General features: G+C 41.8%; 1 protein-coding gene across 1 annotated transcript in view; it reads right to left on the reverse strand.

The window, feature by feature from the left end:
* Positions 1–26,657, reverse strand: part of dock1 (dedicator of cytokinesis 1) — a 742,670-nt gene that overhangs the window by 387,887 nt on the left and 328,126 nt on the right. The window contains exons 26-27 of the mRNA XM_060940282.1: positions 7,926–8,053; positions 5,327–5,422 (exon numbers count right to left, since the gene is read on the reverse strand). Of these exons, the coding sequence (XP_060796265.1) occupies positions 5,327–5,422; positions 7,926–8,053 (224 nt within the window). The remainder of the gene's footprint in view (positions 1–5,326; positions 5,423–7,925; positions 8,054–26,657) is intronic.

The raw sequence follows: 26,657 nt of genomic DNA on the forward strand, positions 1-26,657 counted from the left end.
CATCACCGATTACTGGTGACGTTTTGTTTGTTTGAAAGTGTATGGAATGTGCTAATCATGCAGAATCATGCAGAATTCATAGATCCATGTGCTGAGCTGGAAGTAATAGAAACCGGACTCAAACTATTTTTTTTTAAAACAGTATTTCATTATTTATTCAGTCATTCCTTCTTTGGTTATGAGGTATCGACATTTCTCTCACGCTTATAATTTATATGCTTTACTGTACAACTGCAGGATCTAAACCATTCCTCATCATCATTCCTCTTAGACAGCCCTGCACCGAGAAACAGAAAAGTATTTCTCTCTCGGTACACATGTGCCACTCATCCTTTCTCCCATGTGTATTTATGTAATTTATAAGATTTATGGGCCTGCGCAAACAAAGAACGTAGAGTGTGATTTACACTCGGCCAAGGTCTCAATCAAGTGCGATATACGCTGATATACAGGGTCACTGACAGCTACAAGCATTTAGAGGACAGCAACTTTGAGAAATAAGAAAAGAAAGGGGTTGTTGAGGGTTGAGAGTTCGGCGACAGGTGGAGGAAGGCAAGTCAAAAACAATCACGAACTGGAATTTTCTGCTCATGAAATATCCAGTGAACTAAAAGCCTTTCTATAATAGGGCGCATGGCGGCAATCTATCAGAGGATCAAACGAAAATGGAAAAATTGTGCGCGCATGAAAGCCAATAGATGAAAAGCAAAAAAGACAAGAAAGAAAAAAAAAGTCAAATTTTAGAGAAATAAATCCGAGCACACAAACACAGAGAACTCAGAGTGTCGATTCGCGTTCATTTACAGCTCTTCAACAAACACGGACGTTAAGGTTAATTAAAGAAGCCACAAGTTACCTGTAATAAGACACGCGCGCGCACACTGTTTCAGTGTACGGTAATAATTACTGAGGTCTAAATCCCCATTGCTAATGAAGTCGTGACAGAGAGAATGTGTGTGTACATCAGAGAGGAACGATCACAAGGGAGCAAGAGAGAGAAAGAGGATGAGAGCGTGTTTCTGCAGTGATTCGTTTGTATTGTAATTGACACGAGACTGCAGTAGAGAGAAGGCCCGGCGTTCAGCTCGCAATAACACACTGATAATTCAGTGCACTACAGCGGTGTGTGTTTCATATCTGCAAAAACACAATAAAAGCCTGCTGAAGCACTAAGCTCTGTATATGCTGCATTATTAGCTACAGACAGTTCCCATGATGCACTCTGTCATACAGCTATAAGTACTGGAAAAATTCAAAGAAGGCAGGGGAACATCACACTTACAGCACAAAGTACACGTACTAACCTGAATCCAGAACTATCCATAACCTGCTTGAGTACCGGTGCTCGTTCCTGTCACTGGTGGTTTATTTATTTATTTATTAGTTAATAAAAGTCATGTCATCACTTCAGACCACAGACGGCAAATGACCAGAAATCTCTGTGAAAGTGTACACCATAGACATATAAACATAGACGCCGCATTCTGCGTAGAATCATACGTCATCTTCGCCGCCATATTGGATGTGGCAAAGTGGAGATTCTTCAACCGTCTCTGGTATAGCGTCTAGACAGTAGCCGAGAATAAAGATGCCTCGTTCATGTGCTGCGTTTAACTGTACCAACAGGTTTACCGTCCAAACGAGATCACATGGGATTACCTTTCACAGGTGAGACTGGAAAAATACTTTTCATTGTATTTGGTCATTATAACGCAATTTTACGAACAGATTTTTCTGACTTTGTGGCTAATATGAAGTCTCGCGCATAATAGCCGCTCGGTGAAACCTGTCTCCAAACAACGAAGTATTTCCTTCGTAACTACGCTGATTGTTTAGCTAACTTTTCACATACTATGTACGGTAGGTTTCCCAAAAATAAAGCCATGAAAAAGCAGTGGGAGACAGCTGTGCGACGGGAAGGGTTTTCTGCTACTCTGTCATCCATGCTCTGCAGTGAACACTTCAGAACGGAGGATTTTGACAGAACAGGTCAGACAGTCAGGATCAGAGAGGGAGCTGTTCCTTCAGTCTTCAGTTTCCCAGCTCATCTCCACCGGGTAGGTGTATAGTTATAAGCAGTGAGAATTAGATAATACAGTGCCACACTATGATGAACGTTTTTGAACGTATGATGAATGTTTTTAACCTTTCTGAATGTGAAGGAATCAGTGATGTATTTTGTTTTGGTATGACGTTAGAACCTGGCCGAACTCAGTTTGGCAGTCATTCAGCTCACTTTATTCAACGAGAGCAGGTCTGTGTGGTGACTCAATAAATAAAACAGTAAATTTTTATTTCCATTCACTATTTCCAGTTTTCCACTATTTCCATCATTTATCATATTCAGTCTTGTAGGTTGGTTATTGTGGCCTCAGGTTTTGGTAGCTTGCTACGGTATGCTGACTGATTAGCTTACCTGAGCTATCTATCGTGTATCTGTCGCTAGTTTGCAGTGTACAGGGTATTTCGCACACTATTTATAACCATCACATTAAAAGTTATATATGTTGTTTTGATGCCTGTTTGTTTCCCAAATATATACGTGTGTGTCTTAATGGGTGAATAAAAAGCATCGAGTTAAATATTATTGTAGAAAGGGGCTTTATGAAGTTCAGTCCATTTACTTGCATTGGTTTACAGGGAAGATTTGCCACATCCAATATGGCGGACACTCTGACGTATCCCAGCAACAGGCCGCCAGCTCAATGCGGCGTCTATGTTTATATGTCTATGGTGTACACTACCATTCAAAAGTTTGGGGTCACTCAGACAATTTTGTGTTTTCCATGAAAAGTCACACTTTTATTTCCCACCATAAGTTGTAAAACGAATAGAAAATATAGTTGAGACATTTTTCTGGCCATTTTGAGCATTTAATCGACCCCACAAATGTGATGCTCCAGAAACTCAATCTGCTCAAAGGAAGGTCAGTTTTATAGCTTCTCTAAAGAGCTCAACTGTTTTCAGCTGTGCTAACATGATTGTACAAGGGTTTTCTAATCATCCATTAGCCTTCTGAGGCAATGAGCAAACACATTGTACCATTAGAACACTGGAGTGAGAGTTGCTGGAAATGGGCCTCTATACACCTATGGAGATATTGCACCAAAAACCAGACATGTGCAGCTAGAATAGTCATTTACCACATTAGCAATGTATAGAGTGGATTTCTGATTAGTTTAAAGTGATCTTCATTGAAAAGAACAGTGCTTTTCTTTCAAAAATAAGGACATTTCAAAGTGACCCCAAACTTTTGAATGGTAGTGTAAAATAAATAAATAAATAAATAAATCTTCCCATACTACAGCTACCCTTCGCTGCAGAACCAAAAATCCAGGGCACGCACTGAACCTGATCCAGCATCTTCTGGCTGGGCGGAACCAAACCAAAAGTTCATGGGATGGAAACAAGAAGCCCTTTTTACCCAGATATTCTGTATTATTCTATCCACATTCACTGGATATGAGCGATCGCATGCTCCGATTGGCTACTTTGCTACTAGGATATCAGCTCATATGCCGTGAGTAGAGAAAAACAAAATGGTGGCGTGTTTTGCTAAACCAACCAAGAACGAAATAAAAACTCGACTCGAAAACAAAACCTAAAAAAAATACAAATAAAGGCAACAAAATATGGAATAAAAATATTTGATGGCAAGAACATACATTATTTTTTTCGTGGTGCAGTTTCCATCAAATCCTGCGCTCTGATTGGCTACGGTACAGACCCCAGGTATGGACAGAAAAGTGCGCTTGAAATAGAGAGAGAGAGAATCAGAGTGAAAGGTAATGAGGAAGAGAGGAATGGAGAGACTCATGCAAGCGACATGTTTGTGTGGTCAGAAAGTGAAGTAGGAAGAGATTTGAGGTAGAAAGGCATGCGGACCTTGGAGTCCGTAGACGGAGATGTCTGAATTTGAACGTCAAGGTCAAAAACCTCTGTCTCACCGTTCCGGCTGTCCCTATTACACAGACACTGATTCCGGTTCCGTTGATACCGACCGTTCCGGTTCAGATGCGGAACAACACAGAGCCCCGTTCCGGATTCAGACATTTTATACAGAACGCAAGGTGGAATAAAGGCGCAAGATTCTTGCCTTGAACAGGCTGTGTAAAAGGGGTCTCCGTGTGTTTCAGGCTGGATAAAAGTGTTATTCTGTGTTGTAGAACATCTCCTTGGTCACGGTTAGGATCATGGTTATCGGTGGCTTTGAATCAACTTGATTCCTGTTTCATTCCATGGGGAAGCCATGGCCGTATGGTTAGAGAAGCAGTTTTGGGACCAAAAGGTTGCTGGTTCAATTCCCTGGACCAGCCGGAATGGTTGAAGTGCCCTTGAGCAAGGCACTAACTGGTTATCCCCAGGCTGCTGTGGGTATGTTGTACGTTGCTCTAAATGCCCGTAATGCAATCAGGTCCAGCTCCATCCCAGGACTTTTGGTGCGTAATTTCTGACCTAATGTCTACAGCCGTGTCTCTGATCAGATGACCACAAAACACACCCACTTCAGTACAAGACACACCCCCTGAGCTAACACGTGTTAACAGATGAAAGTACTGCCGGAAGTTCCTAACCGTAACCCGAGGTCTAACAAGGCTTGCATAGTGTGCGAGATGATGGCTTTGCGAAGTGGGCGTGTCCTGTAAATACTGCGCGTCCGCAGTTGGACCTACTTGAGATGACCTGCCTTCGGCTACGTAATTCACATACCGTAAAAGATGCGTGACTGGATGAAATGCAACCAACAATCTGCTCCAGAAGCAGCTCAGGTTCATGTGAAGAAATTTAGTGTCACTGAACTATGGGCACAAATAGAACACTTTGCTTTACTCATTTTTTTTTTTTTTAAATTTGGTCATCTAAAACACTTTGCAGTATCAGTGCCCACATCCAGAGCACGGGCTGCCTGCCTTCTGATAACCTTTTTAAACCTTCTCTCGTCTTCACAGCACCACTTGGCTCACCATGATTTCATTACCAATAAAGGTTGAGAATCAACTTGGTAGACCTCCTTGCTCTGGATCTGCTGCTCGGCTCAGCAGCAGGTCGGCTTTTCCATTCTACTCGAGAGGAATGTTATCAGATTCTGCTCAACACCGCTCTGCCGTAAAACTCTGCAGAAAACCAATTCGAGCTCATGGCTTTTCAGAATGGTAGCTGCCTGACTTGAGTGACGACACAAAGGCTGACCAAATCCAATTAGTTACTGGACAGATCGCTTGGCAATGGAAATGAAGAAACTGCTCACTTGTTACTGCATCACGCTGACTGAAAAGAGGGGGGAAAAAAAAACAAAGGGATGTTTATCCTGTTTGCAAAGACTTACAATGAGGGGAGAGTCGCGTCCCAGTGAGATCACTGTCCTGTTCACGGTCCTTAACAACTTCTCCATAATGATCTGAATATGCCATTGAGTCGGACCCTGGAAATAAACACGCACACACACACAAATCACCATACAGCAGTGAGATATTTTCAAAACATGATTTAACAGCTGCCAATAATATGTCTAGAGAGAACTTTCTCTACCGCAACAGCCTAAACTCACACTTCTTCACTTGAACAGCGTCTCCACTTTCTCGTTTATATTAATGATTTCTCATTAATATGGTTAACAGTTCATTTCTGATTAATATCGTTGACCACAGAAATTTTGCTCTTTGTTTTTAGGCGTTAACAGCAAAGCCAGACCATTATCCCTTTTATATTCTTTTTTTTTTTTAGAAATCGTTTACTTTATTTCGCCACTACACCGCCAGCATGGTAGACAATCTGCTAACCTCTAACAGGAATAATGAAAATACATCAACCACCAACAAATTAACACCCGAACCACTGAGCATGTCATAAATATGCCAATATAAACAGATTTAATGTGTTTCACGGCAGCGTTTTCCTTAAACAGTTACATGCTTGGATTGTATTCTGGCTTATACATAAATCCTTTGGCTGCAATAGTCTGGAAAAACCTGGCGCGCGCACACACCACCTGTAGAAGAAAAGAGCATTGCATTCGAATTGCACAAAAGCATGAACAACAAACCCATACACACTATAAACTACAGTTCAGACTGGTTCTTAGGTTTTCAAATCCGAAAGCCCCCCCCATGGACCCGAGTGTGTACGAAGAATAAAGCAAAGTGGGTCTTTTCTCTGTGTTTTTGTGTTTGGGAGTGGGGGATTAATTTATTTATTTTCCTCCTTTAAATACACTCGGTGGTGGAAAATTGAAAGTCAGTAAGAGTCTCAGCAGGGAAATCCATTTAAAATGAAACTCCTGGATGCATGTGAAGTATAAAAGCTGCGATTTACAAACCCTTATAACCTACTTTCAAACTATGGACAAGGAAAAAAAAAAAAACAACAACATAATGCACATCAGGTATACTCTAATGTCCAGATTAGTAATGTAACTGAATACGAATACATTATACAGAAAGAACAGATACAGATAAATTTAGGCCACACCCACTTTAAATTTAAACACAGATTCAGATGCTTGGAGCACTGGTTTCTTGCATTTCCGGTTGACAATACGCTGTGTGCATTTTGGCTGCCGCTTCTCACTGGAGCTTTTTATTTTATTTTCCCTTTTTTTGTGTTTGTGTGTGTTTGTATAGTTCGATAATTGTTTGAGTGTTTTGTCCACCGGTTGTGGTGTAGCTCCGGACGCAGTTTTGGGCGTTGGTTCTCTCCAGGCCTTGGTTCGCTGTGGGTGATGCCTGTGCTCCTTGCTATGGACTGGAGGGAGCTCGTTGCTCTTTTAACATCGGGGCGATCCAGCGCCCTGTGTGGCGGTGCGTCTGTGCTTGGTGTGGTGTTGCCTGGTGGCATCGTGGTGGCTGTACAGGTGGTTTGGGATACACCGGCGCTCTGTGTAGCGGTGCGTCTGTGCTTGGTGTGGTGTTGCCTGGTGGCATCGTGGTGGCTGTACAAGTGGTTTGGGATACACCGGCGCTCTGTGTAGCGGTGCGTCTGTGCTTGGTGCGGTGTTGCCTGGTGGCATCATGGTGGCTGTACAGGTGGTTTGGGATACACCGGCGCTCTGTGTAGCGGTGCTTCTGTGCTTGGTGCGGTGTTGCCTGGTGGCATCGTGGTGGCTGTACAGGTGGTTTGGGATACACCGGCGCTCTGTGTAGCGGTGCGTCTGTGCTTGGTGCGGTGTTGCCTGGTGGCATCGTGGTGGCTGTACAGGTGGTTTGGGATACACCGGCGCTCTGTGTAGCGGTGCTTCTGTGCTTGGTGCGGTGTTGCCTGGTGGCATCGCGGTGGCTGTGCAGGTGGTTTGGGATACACCGGCGCTCTGTGTGGTGCTTCTGTGCTCACTTTCCGGATCCATGGTGCAGTGTTCCGAGCAATGTTGCCTTGCAGAGGCACGGGATTTAGCTTTGTGCGCTTTTTGGTGGGATTGTGGTAGCTACGCCATTGGACATCCTGACCTTCTTTTGGTGGACCCCCCCCCCCAATTGTAAAGCAACCTTGGGTATGACAAAGGCGCTATATAATTTCAACTGATTCTTAAACAGATAATGACACTGTTTTACACTGTTTCACAACGTGGATGTGAGAGTATTAATCAGTGGAGGAAACCTCACCATATTTTATCAAGCAGGGATGAATTACGGAGCGAGCGGCCCATAAAATAATCATCTGTTTCTAGTGTGCAGAATGGGACGCTGGGTAATTCAGAGCAGACTGAGAAGTGCAGAGCGCAGCAGTGAGTCAGAGTGTGAGCAGTGTGTTCATGTGTGGATGACCTTCTCTGTCCTCCGTGCTGGAGGTCAATAGAGAGACCAGAGCAGACTTACATGCAGATGGGTGTACACGTGCATATAAAAATAAATAAATAAGGTGTGGATAGCACCACACTGAGCAAATATGACTGCAGAAAACTGATACGAGCCCGTGTGTGCATATACACTCACCACATCACTCCTGTATAACACCTCCAGGATGTTGCTGAGCAGCTGGCAGCAGGCCTCCAGCTCCTCGTGCTGTTCCAAGTGAAACTTCAACTGATCAGTCATGAGTGGCAGAAGGATCTCTCTGCAATCTGTATTGACACACACACACACGATTATATTACATCCTATAACCATACAGAAAATTACAGCACTGCATATCAGATTTAATAAAAACCTTCACACATGCAGGAACCAAAACCACACAACGCTGTAGGATGAAGAGATCTGTTTGATCCCTCACACACAGGCCTCCCAGGAGTGAAAGTGTTCAGCTGGAGATTTGCTGCAGAACCAAAAGTGCAAGGGGTGGAGCTGGATCTGATCGTGGGCGGCATGGTGGTGTAAGTGGTTAGCACGGTCGCCTCACAGCAAGAAGGTTATGGGTTCGAGCCCAGCATCCAGCAGGGGCTTTTCTGTGTGGAGTTTGCATGTTCTCCCTGCGTCTGCGTGGGTTTCCTCAGGGTGCTCTGGTTTCCCCCACAGTCCAAAGACATTTAGGTTAATATGGGATGATGTATGCCCTTGAGCGAGGCATCCAACTCCCAACAGCTCCCTGGGCGCTGTTAGCATGGCTGCCCACTGCTCTGGGAATGTGTGTGCGCTCGTTGCTCACATGTGTGTGTTCACTGCTTCAGATGGGTTAAATGCAGAGAGGAATTTCACAAGTGTGTGATGAATAAACTTGTGCTTTCTTTCCTCCTATAAGACTAACCCTAATCCCAATCTCTAACCCACACAACATCGTACAATACAAAAATCTCGCATTAAACACACTTGTCCATCATGGTACGAGGAGCTGGATCAGGTCCGATGGTGCGTTCATGTGCTATGGGAATTATGGTAAATACCAAACGCCGACATGAACGCCCCCTCTTGTGGTATTTTCCACTGGGCAACTCGTAGAAAATTTTGATACACAAGTTGCCGGGATGAGATGAACTTTAACCTTTTCAACATGGCGGCGAGCGGTACAAAACACTTGAATGATAAGCACTGTACGCTACTAAAGTTTTTTTTTTACTAGTACTAGTGGGTAGTTTTTGGTGTCTATGCAATGTTGCGTCATTAACAAGTGTAATATAATACGTTAGAAATCCGTTTCCTTTAAAAATGTGTTATGGTTTGTTTTTACCTATCCAGAGCAGACGCTATTGCTAACGATAGCTAACTAACTATTGCTAACTAGCAGTCCGCGTCCTTTGTCAACAACAACAAAAGCATGTGAACACAACACACTGGTAAATACCACTTCCCAACTGGAAAATATCATCTTCCCATAGCACATGAATGCAGCACGACTCCCTACTAAGTATATGTTAAAGTGGGCGGGAACACCTGGCTGGGTTTCAGTGGGCCACGAATAATACTGGCTTATAAACAAACAGAGCAAGTATTTTTATTCTAGTGTTCGATGAAAATGTAAATAATTTCTTAATACAATTTTTGTTGCGTTGATTGTAAAAAGAAAAAAAAAATCAGTTCGTCAGTATTTCATTCTTGCTACTGTACATAAATCAAATCAATGCTTCCTCAATGTAAGTTGCCAAGATCATCGTTGTTTTTCTCTTTTCCCTGCTTTAATTGAAGCATTTAATTACAAACTGTTTAGATTTATCACAGTTCCTCAGTGGATTCTGAGCCATCACATTGCGCTCGGAATTAAAGCTGGGTAATATTACATAAAGTACCAGTTAAAAGTTTGGACACACCTTCGAATGCAATGTTTTTTCTTTATTTTTATTAATTAAAAGACACTTCATGGCTACGTTCACACTGCAGGCTGAAGTGACTCAAATCCGATCTTTTCGCCCATATGTGACCTGTATCCGATCTTTTATTGACAATATGAACGACACAGATCCGATTTTTTCAAATCCGACCCAGGCCGTTTGGATATGTGGTGCTAATTCCGATTCCTATCCGCTCTTTTCATATGCGACTTCAGTCTGAACCGCCAGGTCGCATTCATCCGACTTACACGTCATCAACAAGCCACAAACGTCACTATTCTGCGCTGAAGTAGGCGGCGGGTCTCTCAAAAAATTTACAACAACATGGCGCATAATCACAGGCGCAGATTGAGGGTGGGACGAGTCATATTTAAATTCACCTCGTTCGGTCCCCCCTACTTATAGGGAGGAAAAAACGTCTATGCTGTCTTTCTTTGCATAAGGCAAACCTCACGGAAAAATCAAAAGACTAATTACCATTCGGTTTATTGAGGTGCAACAACTCACATAAAACAAAACAAAGACTGATATCCGGTTGGTTGAGCTGCGCAGACTGCACAGGTTGCGAGCTCGAGCTTGGTTGCTATGGTTACTAACAACAAGTTTGACAGGCATGTTGGGGTTGGTTTGCTGGCAGCTTTGTCCCCCCCCCCCAGTTTTTTGTCCCCCCCCAGTTCAAAAAAACGTATCTGCGCCCCTGCGCATGACATCAATGCGAGGGACGCTTCGGGCTGTGAAGGTTCTGAATCTTCTCAATGGAAGGACGCAGAGGTTAGGGAGCTGATTTCCATTTGGGGGGATGCAGCTATTCAAGCTAGATTGGATGAGTCATACCGCAACCGGGCGGTTTTACTTCCGTAAACACTGGCCATGCTCACTGCGTGTGACGTTGTCGTATCCTGCAATGCGCATGCGGAACACTTTTAGGTCGCTTTTCGTTCATACTGAGGATCACATACAAGTCGCATATATTTGTTAATGTGAACGACCTCACAAAAAAATCGGATTTCACAAAAAAATCGGAATTGAGCATTAAGCCTTGCAGTGTGAACGTAGCGTATGTCTTAAAAGTAATGATGGATGTCGTTTCTTTTTACTTAGTTGAGCGGTTCTTGACATAATATGGATTCCTACAGTTGTGGAACAGGGCTATTGACTGTATTTTTATTATTTACTGTTTGATCTCAAATGCATTAAGGAGGCAAGAAATTAATCCACTAATTAACTTTTGACGAGGCACAGCTGTTAACTGTAAAGCATTCCAGGTGATGCCCTCATGAAGCTGGTTAAGATAACGCCAATAGGGTGTAAAGCGTTATCAAGATAAACGCTGGATACTTTGAAGAATCCAAAATATTAAACTTCAACACTTTTTTTTTTTTTGTTTACCACATAATTCCATATACGCTCCGTTTGTTATTTCATAGGTTTTGATGTCTTCAGTAAAAAATACAGAAAACTATGAACGATTAAGGGTGTCTACACCTCTAACTGGTGCTGTATAAATTCAATATCGTGACACATCATACCTCAATATGATTTTCTGAGATGTCAGACAGCGTGATTTTTTTTTTTTTTAGAATCATATTTTTGGCATATCACCTACCTCTACTGAACATCAGATGCATGCTAACTTAATCAAAGAAAGAGAAAAGGATTTGCTCCCTGGGAAAGGACGTATACACATCACTTCCTGTTTGCTAGTCAGTAGCTCCAAAAGGGATTACAAGGATTTACAGTGGTGCTTGAAAGTTTGTGAACCCTTTAGAATTTTCTATATTTCAGCATAAATATGGCCTAAAACATCATCAGATTTTCACACAAGTCCTAAAAGTAGATAAAGAGAACCCAGTTAAACAAATGAGACCAAAATATTATACTTGGTCATTTATTTATTGAGGAAAATGAGCCAATATTACATATCTGTGAGTGGCAAAAGTATGTGAACCTTTGCTTTCAGTATCTGGTGTGACCCCCTTGTGCAGCAATAACTGCAACTAAATGTTTGCGGTAACTGTTGATCAGTCCTGCACACCGGTTTGGAGGAATTTTAGCCCGTTCCTCCGTACAGAACAGCTTCAACTCTGGGATGTTGGTGGGTTTCTTCACATGAACTGCTCGCTTCAGGTCCTTCCACAACATTTCCATTGGATTAAGGTCAGGACTTTGACTTGGCCATTCCAAAACATTCACTTTATTCTTCTTGAACCATTCTTTGGTAGAACAACTTGTGTGCTTAGGGTCGTTGTTTTGCTGCATGACCCACCTTCTCTTGAGATTCAGTTCATGGACAGATGTCCTGACATTTTCCTTTAGAATTCATTGGTATAATTCAGAATTTATTGTTCCATCAATGACGGCAAGCTGTCCTGGCCCAGATGCAGCAAAACAGGCCCAAACCATGATACTACCACCACCATGTTTCACAGATAGGATAAGGTTCTTATGCTGGAATGCAGTGTTCTCCTTTCTCCAAACATAACGTTTCTCATTTCAACCAAAAAGTTCTATTTTGGTCTCATCCGTCCACAAAACATTTTTCCAATAGCCTTCTGGCTTGTCCACATGATCTTTAGCAAACTGCAGATGAGCAGCAATGTTCTTTTTGGAGAGCAGTGGCTTTCTCCTTGCAACCCTGCCATGCACACCATTGTTGTTCAGTGTTCTCCTGATGGTGGACTCATGAACATTAGCCAATGTGAGAGAGGCCTTCAGTTGCTTAGAAGTTACCCTGGGGTCCTTTGTGACCTCGTCGACTATTGAGGTATTTCACCCACGTGACCAAGTCATGTGATGCTGCCATTTTGGACGGCACGGCTCGAATCAGTTTGAATGCGAGGAAGGCAACAAATGAAAAACATAAAAGAAAAAGGAGCGAGATGCAGAAAACACCTTCACTATCCAGCGACGTAGGGCATTTACAGGGCGAGCAGAGGGAGAGGTATTTGCAAAAATTGAGGTTAGCAGGCTTAGAGAACGACGTTTACCTGCTTCCACCAGGATTGTTCACTGACATACGGAAGTACACGAAGCCCTCGTCTTTACCTGACTTCAGCCCACATGATCTGTATACCTATGTCGTTAAAAACCCATCGCCATACACAGGTATTGATCTGAAAGCGTAGAAGAGTTTGGATGCCTACAAATATTTTGTGTCAGGCTGGGTAACATGCCTACATCAGCGGGTCGTCCCTGGAGCCGGTGGTCGCCATCTTATTACAGCTAAGGTTTGTTCACATTTTCATTTACTTTCGGTCCTCAGGATAAACAAAATGTTATTAAATGTCATTGAAATAACTTCTTAGTCTGTTGAGACATGGCCCGTTATAAATTTGCTGTTACCAGGCAATGAACAAGAACTGTATTATTAGGGTCGGTGTAGTTGTAGCAGTGTATTAGCAACTAGCTGTTAGCACTAGCTAATGTCAACAACATCATAGCTGGTATGTTACTGTAGCAATGTTTACGTTCAGTCATTTGGATGACTGTTAAAACCTTTCAGTCTCAAGTTTTTCCTTTACTGGATTTACTAGTTTACTGAGCTAGCGCGCTCGGGCAAGCTGGGAGCTAGCGCGCACTAGCCTGCCGGCGGCCGGCACGCTAGCTCAGTAAACTAGTAAATCCAGTAAAGGAAAAACTTGAGACTGAAAGGTTTTAACAGTCATCCAAATGACTGAATGTAAACATTACTACAGTAACATACCAGCTACTGTTGTTGACATTAGCTAGCTTGACGTTCAAAATGGCGGACACCGGGGCATCACGTGACCCTGTGACGTCAGGTGAAATACCTCAATTACACGCCTTGCTCTTGGATTGATCTTTGTTGGTCGAACACTCCTGGGGAGGGTAACAATGGTCTTGAATTTCCTCCATTTACACACAATCTGTCTGACTGTGGATTGGTGGAGTCCAAACTCTTTAGAGATGGTTTTGTAACCTTTTCAGCCTGATGAGCATCAACAACGCTTTTTCTGAAGTCCTCAGAAATCTCCTTTGTTCGTGCCATGATACACTTCCACAAACATGTGTTGTGAAGATCAGACTTTGATAGATCCCTGTTCTTTAAATAAAACAGGGTGCCCACTCACACCTGATTGTCATCCCATTGATTGAAAACATCTTTATCTACTTTTAGGACTTGTGTGAAAATCTGATGTTGTTTTAGGCCATATTTACACAGAAATATGGAAAATTCTAAAGGGTTCACAAACTTTCAAGCACCACCGTATCTTACATTTTTGTCCTAATGAGTTCTCCATTTAAACTCCATCAGTGAAACTAACATCATTTACAAGCGTTTAGACCTTGTATAAACATAGCATTTATAGTGTTCTCTTACAATTAGCTAATCAACAAGTGCAAACAAGACAATCTGAAATGAGATTGGATCTTTAAAAAAAGGTCATGGAAATCTCAGCAGGGGAAATCTCAGAGTCACGTTTACGCGGCATAAACAGAACGTTGTATACAAGAGCAAGCGAGCCGAGAGAAAAGAGGAAAATAAGAAGAAACAGAAAGCGGGAAAAGAGAGAGGAGATGGAAACTCATTATACAGTGGGAATAGGCAGGGCTGCGGTGCCTTATTACAGCCCCCAACTGTCTCACGGACACAGCGCAGCATCCATACTGAGCCATTAATGCCAGAACTCACAACTGCATACGTTCGCACACATTTATCACTTTGTCTTCTGAACATCTCAAGGATAGGACACCCCATCATTAATCTCACATTAAAATTTCAGAGCAACGATGCCTGATCCCAGGAACAATCTCTACGTTTCTCTGCATCCATCATTTCATGGCAATATAATGCATCTGTAGCCTATTTAGCCATCTCCCATTCTCACGACCTGGGGAACTATAATCACAGAGGACAGCACACAAACAGCAGGGCTTTGGTATGCGCCATGCTTCCACACATCGCATAATAAGAAGACCTGGGAGGTATATCGGGGTCAGACAAACTTCGCTCGCAGGTAGACGTTAAACACAAGCGCAAAATGCAAAGCGGCGAATGACCTTGACACAGAAATAAAGATGGAGGCTGACTGTTTCAAAGCTACGGTAATTACAGCTTATAGCATAAAACAACAAGACTGAATCAAGTGCTACAGTAACAGATGGCCTCCGAAAATTTCGCAGTGACTGAACCGTTTCAGATGCAAAACAATTATCACTACATACGTTGACTGATGTAATTGGGCGATTTAACCATTATTTCATCATGATGCCGAGTTTTAGGGCACCGAAGAAGCGTTTTCAAAGAAAAGCAATGATAATACTGAACCACATAAACAATCAATCAATCAATGATTGCATCGAATGCATATACATTTTAAAACCCACTAAAAATCTGTTTCATACTCATTAAAAACACTGAACCAAGAAAAAAGAGCTGATGTCAGTAATAATTTCCTCCTATTCATACAGCGTCATTGGTTTTGCAACCTCTTTTCCCTGAATATTCTAGGCTGAGAGAGGATGTATGAGCCAGATACTAAATGTTTAAACAGCTACAACTTTATAGCATCATTGCTGCTGAAAAATACTAGCCCGTCATATTTAAATGGGATTTTAGATAATGTAAAGTGGACTGCAACTTCACTGAGGGGTTAAAGTGCATATCACGGGTAAATTCAGGAGCAAGATCAATGTAATTCTCCTATTTTATATTAAACTTTGGTCAAATATCTGTAACATTCTGCATTCTCTGCAATTTTTTTTTTACCTTGCGCAATACCAGAAAAATTCAGTTGAAATCGAGCCATTTGAGGCGAATTGGTCCGCCTCTGAAAAAACTTGGCATTTGGATTTCTCGGCAAACATTGATTTTCGTGACGTCGCGTGCGGGACGCCTCCCTCTGAATCCTACGTCAGCGCTGGTTTGTTTGAGAAAACGACCTGGTGGTTTTCTGCAAATTTCTTCAACGTTATCGCGTAATTATTAAAATGGTGAACAGATGTATCGTAGGAGGGTGTAGCAACACCAATCTTGATGGGATTAGTACTCGTCGTTTCCCAAAAGACCGGACAATGAGAGAGAAATGGGAGCGCTTGGTCTACACAGGCTGTGCACTGAAACCGTGCAAAGCTTGCGCAGCCTGTTGGCGCTTCCGCAGGTAACGTCACGAATCTGGCTCCAGACTCCCTTGGGATTTTTCCAGACGCGTTTTGTTATTTTATTTTTTTCTGCTGTAGACAGATGGCCTTGTGCAAAATTACCCTTCTGGATGAGTGTGTAAAGGGACATGCTTTCATATTAAAAAAAACCACGAAATTGGTCCAGAATATGCACTTTAAATCTTGCATGTCTCATGCCATTTTTAAAACAAACAGTAAAAGTGCCAAAGACCACATAGTGACTATGTTGAGTTGTGGATTTTAAGACTTTTGGATACCCTTGTGGAAATTTCATACTTCCACAAACAATGTGCAAAAAGATGTCTGCATTTATTGGTGTATAATGTACAGTACTGTGAAAAAGTCTTAGTCACCCTTTTTTTTTTTATTTCATACAAACTTTGTTACAGATTTCTATTTTATGACGTCTACATTATCGAGTCAGTACAAAAACATTTTACAGTTCCAAACGTTCATTTTCCAGCACAAAATAAAATGTCGCAGGAAATTTTTTTTTTTTTTAATCTGAGCGAGTGTTGTAGTCGAGTCACTAAACCTCAAGTCCGAGTCAAGTCCAAGTCATTAAAAAACATTTTGAATCGAGTCCACTATTGATCCGAGTCGAGTCCAAGACTCCAACCGCACCATTTGACGGTGGCTGTTTCAGCGCCATTAACATTAGTTTGTTCCTGAACATGACGTATGAACGGGTGAACGTGCTTCTCTTTATCAGGGAGTGTGAAGTATTCTGTCAGAGATGGCTGGGAGACGGATGTAAGTGCAGAAGGTGTGTTTATTAATACAAGTGAAGACGGTAAACAATCCAGAACGGCAGGCAAAATAGCAAAATCGGCAATAGGTCGAGCAGGCTATCGTAGACTCAGCAGAACCAAAGACAAGAAACAGGAAATCAGGAAACCAAACAAGGAAATAAGGCTCGGTAACATGTCAGCAACTCAATACTTCGCAAAGTAAGTGTGTTTTCACAGTTTTTATATCGGCGCCCTGATTGCGCCTTAATCCTGTGCAAGTCGTTTACGGCGCACGTGAGAGTCCGCTTGGTGCGTGCGCTGTCCGGAGCGCGCCCGAGACTCTATCTGATGCACACGCCAAGGCGCACAGGTGTGACACTCTTACATGAAATTATGACAAAATTTAACGTAGATATAAATACCTTATGTCAAATTATTATGGCATGTTACAAAAAATAAAGAAAAAATCCAAGTCCTCATCTCCAATTTACAGTCCTCAAGTCCAAGTCAAGTCACAAGTCCTTAAAATTAAGGCACAAGCTGGACTCCAGTCCGAGTTCTGGACTTGAGTACTACAAGCCTGATCTGAGCAGCATATTCCATAAGAGAGCACTTTTCAGATTAAAATAGAAAACATAATGAAGGTTACTGGGTTTTGAGGCAAAATGAAGAAGCGAGTGTGACAGTCAAAGTGTCCAGAAGAACTGTGGCTGGTTCGGGAAGATGCTCAGTAAAACCTACAGCTCATTTCCGCATAAAACTGCACTTACTGTACTTGAGACTTTTTTTTTTTTTTAAAGCAAAGGCTCGTCTCACACCAAATATTGACTTTGTTTCACTCATTATGGCTTACTGCTGTTTATAGTATTTTTTTTAATGTTGAAAAACTTTCATTTCATTATTTTTAAGCCATTTTTGGTCTACAGCATTTCTTCACGTGTCCAAGACTTTTGCACAGTACTGTACAAATATTTCATTTTTTCCCCTCATCTCTACTCTTAACTACACAATTTTAGCCATTAACAATGTCCAACAAATTATAATCAATTTTTCATTTTTAAGACAGAGTTTCATTGATTTTTTTCTTTAAATCTTTCCAAAGTGACCATCATTGTAAAATTTATTCAAGAGAAATATAGATGTCTAGTCCGTTTATAGACATTGCCTTAGATGAAGTAATGATCCATGACGTGATGGGTTACTGAAGTTATGTTTATTGGGCATTTTCTTCAAATTACCCACTCTCAAAAGAGACACAGTCACAATATTAGCAATACAATTGCTAATAAATCTTCAAGCTTGACTTGGATTGGATTTCACACTGAATTTTTATAACTGGGCGTTCTGAATACACTGAGTGGTTTTGACTGCTAGTGGCATCTTTAAGATTACGTTAAACATTTTTTCCCTTTTAAATCAATGCAATAATATGATAATTGTGAAATTTTAATATCACAAAAATCATTAATTGTGTAAAATATACACGCCAAAAATGGATTTTATTTAGTTGTAAATTAGCACGTATTTAAAGGTAGACTGCCTTTCAGATTTCTCCAAATGTAGGTCATAAAATTTTCCCAACACCCAATTAATTTTGGTTAGTGGACTGAAAGCTACTGAATTCGAATCACAGACTTCCAATTTTATTAGGGTTTTTTAATTTTTTTGAACAGAACAATTAATGAATTTAAGGCCACGTGGCTCTAAATTCTCTGCTATTTTTTCCTGCTTCACCGATTCAAGATACTACGTCAGGCATCACGTGGTGGACTTTCCTCGTTCGCACAAGGCATTGTGGGATACAAATTTAAAACAGGAGAGAAAAATAGAGGACGCGAGTGTGCGAATGAAACGTGAAAGACCGACTACAGTAACGGAAAGCGAGGAGGAAAGACGTTATGTTATGTACGAAGGAAAGGAAACACAGGACCAAACTAATAAACATCGGCGCTCAGCGAGCACCTCGTTCAGCGACGGAATGATGGAACTGTCAGCGCATGCTCAAAGGTCAACCTGTAGATGGCAGTAATGCAGCACTGTGGATGCCAGCTGCTGTAAAACCCAAAAGAAGAAGCAGGTAAACCTGCGCATGCGCACACACACGGACTTCCTCTGTCTGCTTGACTGCGCGAAGCGAGCGATCTCATGCATATTATTTGCTTTAATCCCCTCAAATTAAATAACTTCCCAGCCACAGAATGGCCTGATATTTTGAGACATGTTACAAAAATTAACATAAATCACGATGGCCAAATTTCAGAGGGAACTAAATTTCACCGATTTTAATGTCTAGTTTTAATAAATCAACTGCCTTGTTTTCAAATAAATCTGCAAAAAATCTTTTTATTTAATTCACAGAAGTGAAGTTTAATTCTGATCTTGAAAAATATATATACATTTTTTAAATCAATAAAAACAAGACTACTAGGACTATTAGGTATAGTACCTGATGATGACAACCAAGCTCTCTGAACAAACTGTCCTATTACATTCAGTAACGGCTTCTCTTCCAAGGAGTTCATTTTTCAGTTCTGATGTGTGGCTCCCAGATGCTTTCTTCTGGCCAGCAGTCAAATACTGTTACGTTCATACAGCTACATTAAACACGCATTTCAGATATATTTAATGAACAGCTCTCTGCCAAATTACTCTGCTTGACTTTGTAGTGGAATTATCACAGGAACCAGCAAGAGGGGGGGAAATAAAATAACTAATCACTTAACCATAGTTCTGTTTCATTCAGACAAAAATATAAACACCAGCCACTAAAAGGTTTCATCTCGGCCCAGAGAGCAAACAGATGTTAACCTTTAAACATAGTGCTTGGGGAATTTCAAATCAAGCTGCGTCTGAATTTAGCAATACCTTTTAGAGCAGGGATTTTAAATTTCAGTAAACAGTAATTTTAATTACATGATTCTAGAAAGATAACACCTGACGCATCAGGTTTAATGTGTTTTCCCAAGATAGTACTTTCAGCAAACAAACCATGACCTTAGAGTAAGAAGGTATCTGACATTTAGTTCAAAAACAAGTTCATAGGGGATCCGAAATTGCTTTATAAGACGTTTACAAGAACACCAAACAGGACTTAAACTCTCAGATTAAAGATTGATCGATAAGTGTTTGGCTACAGCTCAAAACTCGACTTTCTAGCTGCGAGACTTTTGATCACGTGAATACCGATGATGTGTATTCCGTGCTGAGCTGTAAAAGTGAAAAGCGAGCAAACTACGATGCTCCATATCTCAAAACCACTGCTCGGACAGAGAGACCTTTATGCCGCTTTTCCACTACAAACGCGGCTGAGTCGGGCTGAGCCGTGCCGTGCTGAGTCGAGCTGAGCGGGGCTGCTGGAGTTGCATTTCGACTACAACCGCGCTGAACCGTGCTGGCTGGAAGTGGGTGGACACATTGGGTGGAGTTAGCGAAAGTGGGTGGACGTCACGTGATGTCGTTAAGCAGCACAAACAGTGACATCAGTGAGCTTTTAAGCGGTAGTCTCACGACCCGAATAGTAAACAATAAACATGGAGGACATGGAGTCGTTAGTGTTGCTGGTCTTGGTGCTGTGGCTTGTTGTCACCGACAACACCAATAGATACTGGCAAGAGCGTATAGATGAGGCGAGGCGCATAAGGCTTCATAATTCTCGTAATTCTCCTTCTTCCGGGTTTACAGATCCCAGCGTGCTCGCGGGGCGTGTGTGGACATGTGAGGACACTCCTCCTCACCAATCAGTGCACAGGGGAGTGTCTGCTCATGCCCCTAGCCTCACTCAGCTCGGTTTGGCTCGCTTCAGCCCCACTCCAAAACGGTGCGAGTTTTAGGGGCTAAGCAGGGCTGAAGCGAGCTGAGTCGTGCTGGTTTTTGGTAGTCGAAACGCGAGCTGTGTCGGGCTGAAGTGAGCTGAAGCGAGCTGAAGTGAGCTGAAAAAGGGTAGTGGAAAAGGGCCATTAGAACACTCAGGTCACAAAGCCTCTGTACAGCATCCTGTGAGAAAATGCATCGACTAAGCCATCTTATAATGCATACATTTCCTCAGCTGGCTCACTTGTCGACTGCTGAAAGGGACTTTTGAAGCTTTCTGCCTCCGGCTATATGCTCTTTTATTCTAAGACCTCTTTTGAATTTGTTTAATTAAAGGTTTTCATGATTTAGGATTTCCCAGAATGGTGCTCCTCACCATGTCCATGAGCGTTAAGTTCTCAAAAGCATCAGGTCGTTGTGAAAAGAGTGTTTGAATATTTCTGACGAATGGAACATTAGCGCCAGGAGGTCTTAAATCTCAGAGTTACTGGTTCATCTCCGTCACTCCTGCTTCCGTTTCCATGTACCTTCACACACACACACCCCTTCCACTCTTTACCAGTGATGCAAGCTGTTGATCAGGAGAGGGCTTTTGAATATCAATTAAGTAAAAATTATTATTTAGGTTTTTTTTTTTTGTGTGTGTGTGTGAGAGAGATGCGATGTATCTCTCTCACACACAAAATTTATTATTTAGTTCTATTTATATGTATATGCATCTCCCCCCCTTGATTATTATTAGGATGCAGTGCTGCAGCACAGCAACCTATGGGCTCCCCTAGGGGAGCCCATAGGTTGCAGTGCAAAGCACTGCAACTATTGTTCTTCTACGTATTTCTTCTTCTTCTTCTTAATCTTATTCCTACGCAAATTTCGATTTCGAATAACTCAATAACCGTACGTCGCACACAGACAAACAATATATCAAAACGTGCGGCTCGATCGGACTCGCTATGCTATTACTTTTCTCTACAGATTGCGATTTTTTCGCGACATAGAAAAAATCGCCCAAAAAAACCCCATTCATTTCTATGGAATTAATTGAAAAAAAAGCACTTTTTCAAACATCCGCTGCTCTGGCATGCTTTCACCTAGAGACGTGATTCAAACTCTAAAACGTAGGAAAACTTCTCCTCTGTGGATCTGGCATTAAACTTTTCTGCTAGGTTCTACACTTTCGGATCAGTCCCGGCTCAAACGCCATGTGGGTTCTGGGAGAAAATCCGGCTTTTGAATGGGTGTCTATTGCGTTACACACCAGTGGACCTCGTTAAGCTCAGAGTGGAGAGAGATTAAAAAAAAAGGTCAAACTTTCTCGCTTAAACTGTGTTTTCAGCCACAAATTTCACTCTACAGACATGATTTTCTCAAAAGTAGTAGGAAAACTTGTCCTGATTCACACAATGTGTCTACCTAAACAATAGGATTTACGGTTTTTGAATGACAAGCGTCAAACTGAGGACAGGGCAGCTGACAGCCCTCATTGACACACATTATAAACGTGAGAGAAAAGTCACTCGTTTTCAAATCGCTCTAGTGTCGTTATTTTTAAGACGACAGACAAAAAAATACATCATTTTATTCAGGAGACCCTTCTAGCGCTCACTGTGAAAGAATTTTGTGAATAGCTGCTTCCGTTGTCGAGTTATTTGTCATTGTTCGAGGCCTGGTCCTTCGTAAAACACAGCACAAAATTCAAGACCTTGTGTGTCTTAGCTCATTGACACACATTATAAACGTGAGAGAAAAGTCACTCGTTTTTAAATCGCTCTAGTGTCGTTATTTTTAACACGACAGACAAAAAAAATACATCATTTTATTCAGGAGACCCTTCTAGCGCTCACTGTGAAAGAATTTTGTGAATAGCTGCTTCCGTTGTCGAGTTATATGTCATTGTTCGAGGCCTGTTCCGTAGTAAAACACAGCATAAAATTCAATACCTTGTGTGTCTTAGCTCATTGACACGCATTATAAACGGGAGAGAAAAGTCAGTCATTTTTAAATCGCTCTAGTGTCCTTATTTTTAACACTACAGAGAAAAAAAATACATCATTTTATTCAGGAGACCCTTCTAGCACTCACTGTGAAAGAATTTTGTGAATAGCTGCTTCCGTTGTCGAGTTATTTGTCATTGTTCGAGGCCTGTTCCGTAGTAAAACACAGCACAAAATTCAAGACCTTGTGTGTCTTAGCTCATTGACAGTTTTTGAATGAGAAGCCTCAAACTGAGAGGAGGGCAGCCAACAGGCCTCACCTTAGCCGCCCACTTTATTAGGAACACTTCTGTTCGTACATGCAAACTACAAACACTCTTCTTAGAGTTTAGAGTTTATTTTATTTTTAAAAGGGACAGCGCACAAATTAAACATTATCCTTGTGGTAAGGACAGATGTCTGTCCCAGGTTATAGCAGTACATGCTAATTTCCGCCTGTAGTCACTTTGTTTATGCTCTTGAATAGCTCTTCTTCATGATGGCTGCTGTCTCGAGCACACACATAATCATTGCATTGAAACATCATTGCGGGTCACACATTCACGGCCAGCGAACATGCGTGACCGAATTGCTTCGCGCACTGCATCCTCTCACAATTTCCCCCGGGGAATTGTCCGGTCTAGTTATTATTATTATAGGGTATACTGTTATTGGAGCCTAGCTCTGTTGTGTGACCCCCACCTTTTTTTTTTTAATAGTATGTGTTTATTTATTGTATTTGAGGAGGAAGCTTAATAAAATAAAAAAAAATAAAAAAATAGAGGCATCATGGGAGGGGCATCTATTACTATTAACTAATTTATTTACTTATAACGCAGTGCTATAGAATCCTCACATCTGATTGGTCAGCAGCTGTGGCCAGGAGTCCAAGACAGTAACTTGGCCGTGCTCTCTTGTAGCCATTTTCCACCAACACGGTGCTGGTACTGATGTCCAATCTAGAACCGGTTCCACACATTTCGACCAGAAAAAAAAAAAAAAAAAAGACTTGCTGTTCCCAAAGTTGGAACCACTGATGTCAGTGCCTATGGGAGGGGCTACCACAAGACACTAACACATTCACCACCGTTCTTTTAAACTTAAATTCCGAACACTTTATTGATGTTTTAAAATGCGAAGCTTCTCGAAAGCAGTGTAATGTCCAGCCAGCAGTTGTCTGTGGAAGAGACGAGATCACTTTCTTTTGGCGATTTTTGTTTCTCCATAAACCTCTCTCTCTCTGTGTTTATTTTTTCATCCCTCTGCACCATGGGGCAGTTTCAGCTCAGCACCACAGACCATGTCTTTTGCTCCAAGTTATGGTTTTAGTTGCAAAACAGCGGCTTTTAACAGCAGACAGAGTCTGGCAGTGTGCGCGTTGGGAAGCCACGTGCGTGACTTGAGCCATGTGTGGGGTCGAAGTTCACAGCACTGCTTGCAGTTTTCCACAGTCGGAAATGTGAAAGTAACAAAAGAAGCAGCCTTTATTTTACCCCCTCTCTCTTTTCTGCCTGCCTCTTTTTTTTTTCATATACGCAAACACACACAGGACGACACTGTGATCAAAAGTAAGCAGACACACATGGCGACTAAATCGAGATGTGAGACTTCTTCCCACAAATGTTTCCCCGGTAACATTTCAACTTTGGGCGTCTGTGAGCTCATCTATGTGGAAGAGGGTCGATAGTGCATTCCCTCCGAGTATGTCTTGTCTCCTGCCTTGTGATGCAGCATGAGCAGCAGTTTAAAATGTTTCACTTGGTTGGCTTCATGTGTCTCAGCCCTCACCCTCCCTGACTGTTAGCAGGTCATACGATAGGGGAGAGCTGGCTGGTGGGTAGGAATGAGCAAAGATCAAATCAGAGCGAGAGAATGGTGAGAGTGAGAAAAAAAACAGCAAAGAAAATAATAAATCTGACTGGTGGTGGCAATTTGTTTTAAGATACAACATGTTCTGGCAGCAGTTCCAGATCTAATCTAAATGGCAGGTTTATATTAATGCACTCATTCTAATATTTCTTTAGCAACAGCACATTCAGAGGGACTTGTATGGTGAACATGCCACATTATCAAACCCTCAGAATACACAGATTAAAAACCCTGAGATTATTTAACTCGTGTATATATATATATATATATATATATATATATATATATATATATATATATCTCATCGGCATTCTCTCGTTTCCGAGGATCTTTCCTTCCGTCATTAAGGATGGTGATGGGCTCGGTAGTGGCTCACAAGTCCAATTCTTGCTCAAAAGAGGCAGGGGCACTTGTCACATGAAAATGTTGGGAGTGGTGGTGGTAGTGAACCCTTCTCCTTTCTTCGTTGTCGAGGTGAGATCTTTCCATCTCAAAGCGCTCGGTACCCTCTCCAATGAGGTTTCGCCACGTCGGTCGCATTTTAGCCACCTCTTCCCAGGTGTTCATTTTGATGTGTGTAGCCTTCAGGGTTTGTTTCAACTGGTCCTTCTAGCGTTGCAGAGGGGCGTTTTCCTGAGCTCAGCTCGCTGAACAGAATTCTCCTGGGGAGCCTCGTCTCGCTCATGCGGATCACGTGTCCTGACCATCTGAGGCAATGTTTAATTACGGTAGCTTCGATGCTGGTCACCCCTGCTCTTTCCAGGACACCAGTGTTGGTAATGTAGTCCTGCCAGCTGATGTTGAGGATGGAGCGGAGCTTCTTTTGATGGAATTATTCCAGCTTTTTTAAGTAAGTGTGTGTGTGTATATATATATATATATATATATATATATATATATATATATATATATAAATAAAATTATGTTAACACTTAAATGGTAGAAACCATTTATTCACAAAACATACATCATATGTGCAAGATGATTTACAGGACGGTCTCAACCTGTTTGCCATCGTATTTAAGACACAAAAACCAGCGGGCAACGGTACCATTTAATCTGTCACCCATGGCGTACGTCTATCTGCAGGAGAAAAATAATCTATTCGCGTTAACATAATTTTGATCAACCATGTACATGTATGTATACACACACACACAGAGCTTGCCTGCAACCCTGTAGAACAGGATAAAGCGGCTAGAGATAATGAGATGAGATACACACACACTATATATATATATATATATATATATATATATATATATATATATATATATATATATATATATACACATACACATACATACATACACACACACACACACACATACATACATATATACACATACACACATACACGTACATATATACACATACACACATACACACGTTATTTATATATGTATGTGTGTACACACACACACACCTGGTTAAGAAGTGTTAAAACCCTTAAAATAAATTCAATTTTTATTGCAGAAGCATAATCTCACACTGAAAATTGTAGAAAAATGTAACCCTTAACTCAAGTGAATTAAAAAAAAAAAAATCCCTGACTAAGAAATTATTTTTCATAAAATCACCTGTTCCACAATTACTGGCACCCATAACAATTCCTAGAAAATAAATGTAATTGAAGCATTTCTGTCATTTCTACTGCAGTTTATAAAGTTGAACAGAGTATCTAGGAACCTTTGGCTATGTTTACATTACGTCGAATCAGCGGATCATCAGATTAACGTTCTTAAAACGATTCGCGTTTACACTAAAACCGTTAGCCGTGCACACAGCAACGCCAATACACGGATACGCTCGGCTCCGCAGGCATCCTGCGCTCCAAATCACTCCGCCCTGAACAGCGAGTGCCCTCTGGAGGGTGCGCACTCCGGCCCTGCACAGCTCACACAGCGCGCGAGTGAAGTGCACAAGCCACGATTCGGGACTGAGCCGCTGTGTGTGTGATCCCAGTGCATATCACTTACTACTTGCAAGTGGAAGGATGGCAAGCCTAAAGACAATCATAACTACACAATGGGCAGTATTTGCATCAGTATTTGCAGTATTTTCATACTTTTATACTCTTTAATGAAAGGTGATACAAGGCAGAAGTCCGCGCCGTTTTTCAGCAGTCGCGTCACATGACCAACGCCAGCAAATCAGGAAGGTGGATGTCACAGTGACGTTGTCCAATGAGGACGCCAGCTAGAGCTCAGCACAGCGTATTCGCGTATCTCAATGTTTACACAGGACCGGACCAGATACGATCTAGATTGAATACGTGGACGCTGGCGGATTCCCGTTTCCCGGCTTTTCCAGGTGGTTTAATGTAAACGGACAGTGCATCCGCGAAGAAAACGAGACAGATACGGTCTAATGTAAACGTAGCCTTTAATTAGTAATTCATCACATCCTGTTTCCCTGGGGTATAAATATGATGCG

Source organism: Neoarius graeffei, chromosome 14, assembly GCF_027579695.1.
Source record: "Neoarius graeffei isolate fNeoGra1 chromosome 14, fNeoGra1.pri, whole genome shotgun sequence".
Taxonomy (NCBI): Eukaryota; Metazoa; Chordata; class Actinopteri; order Siluriformes; family Ariidae; genus Neoarius; species Neoarius graeffei.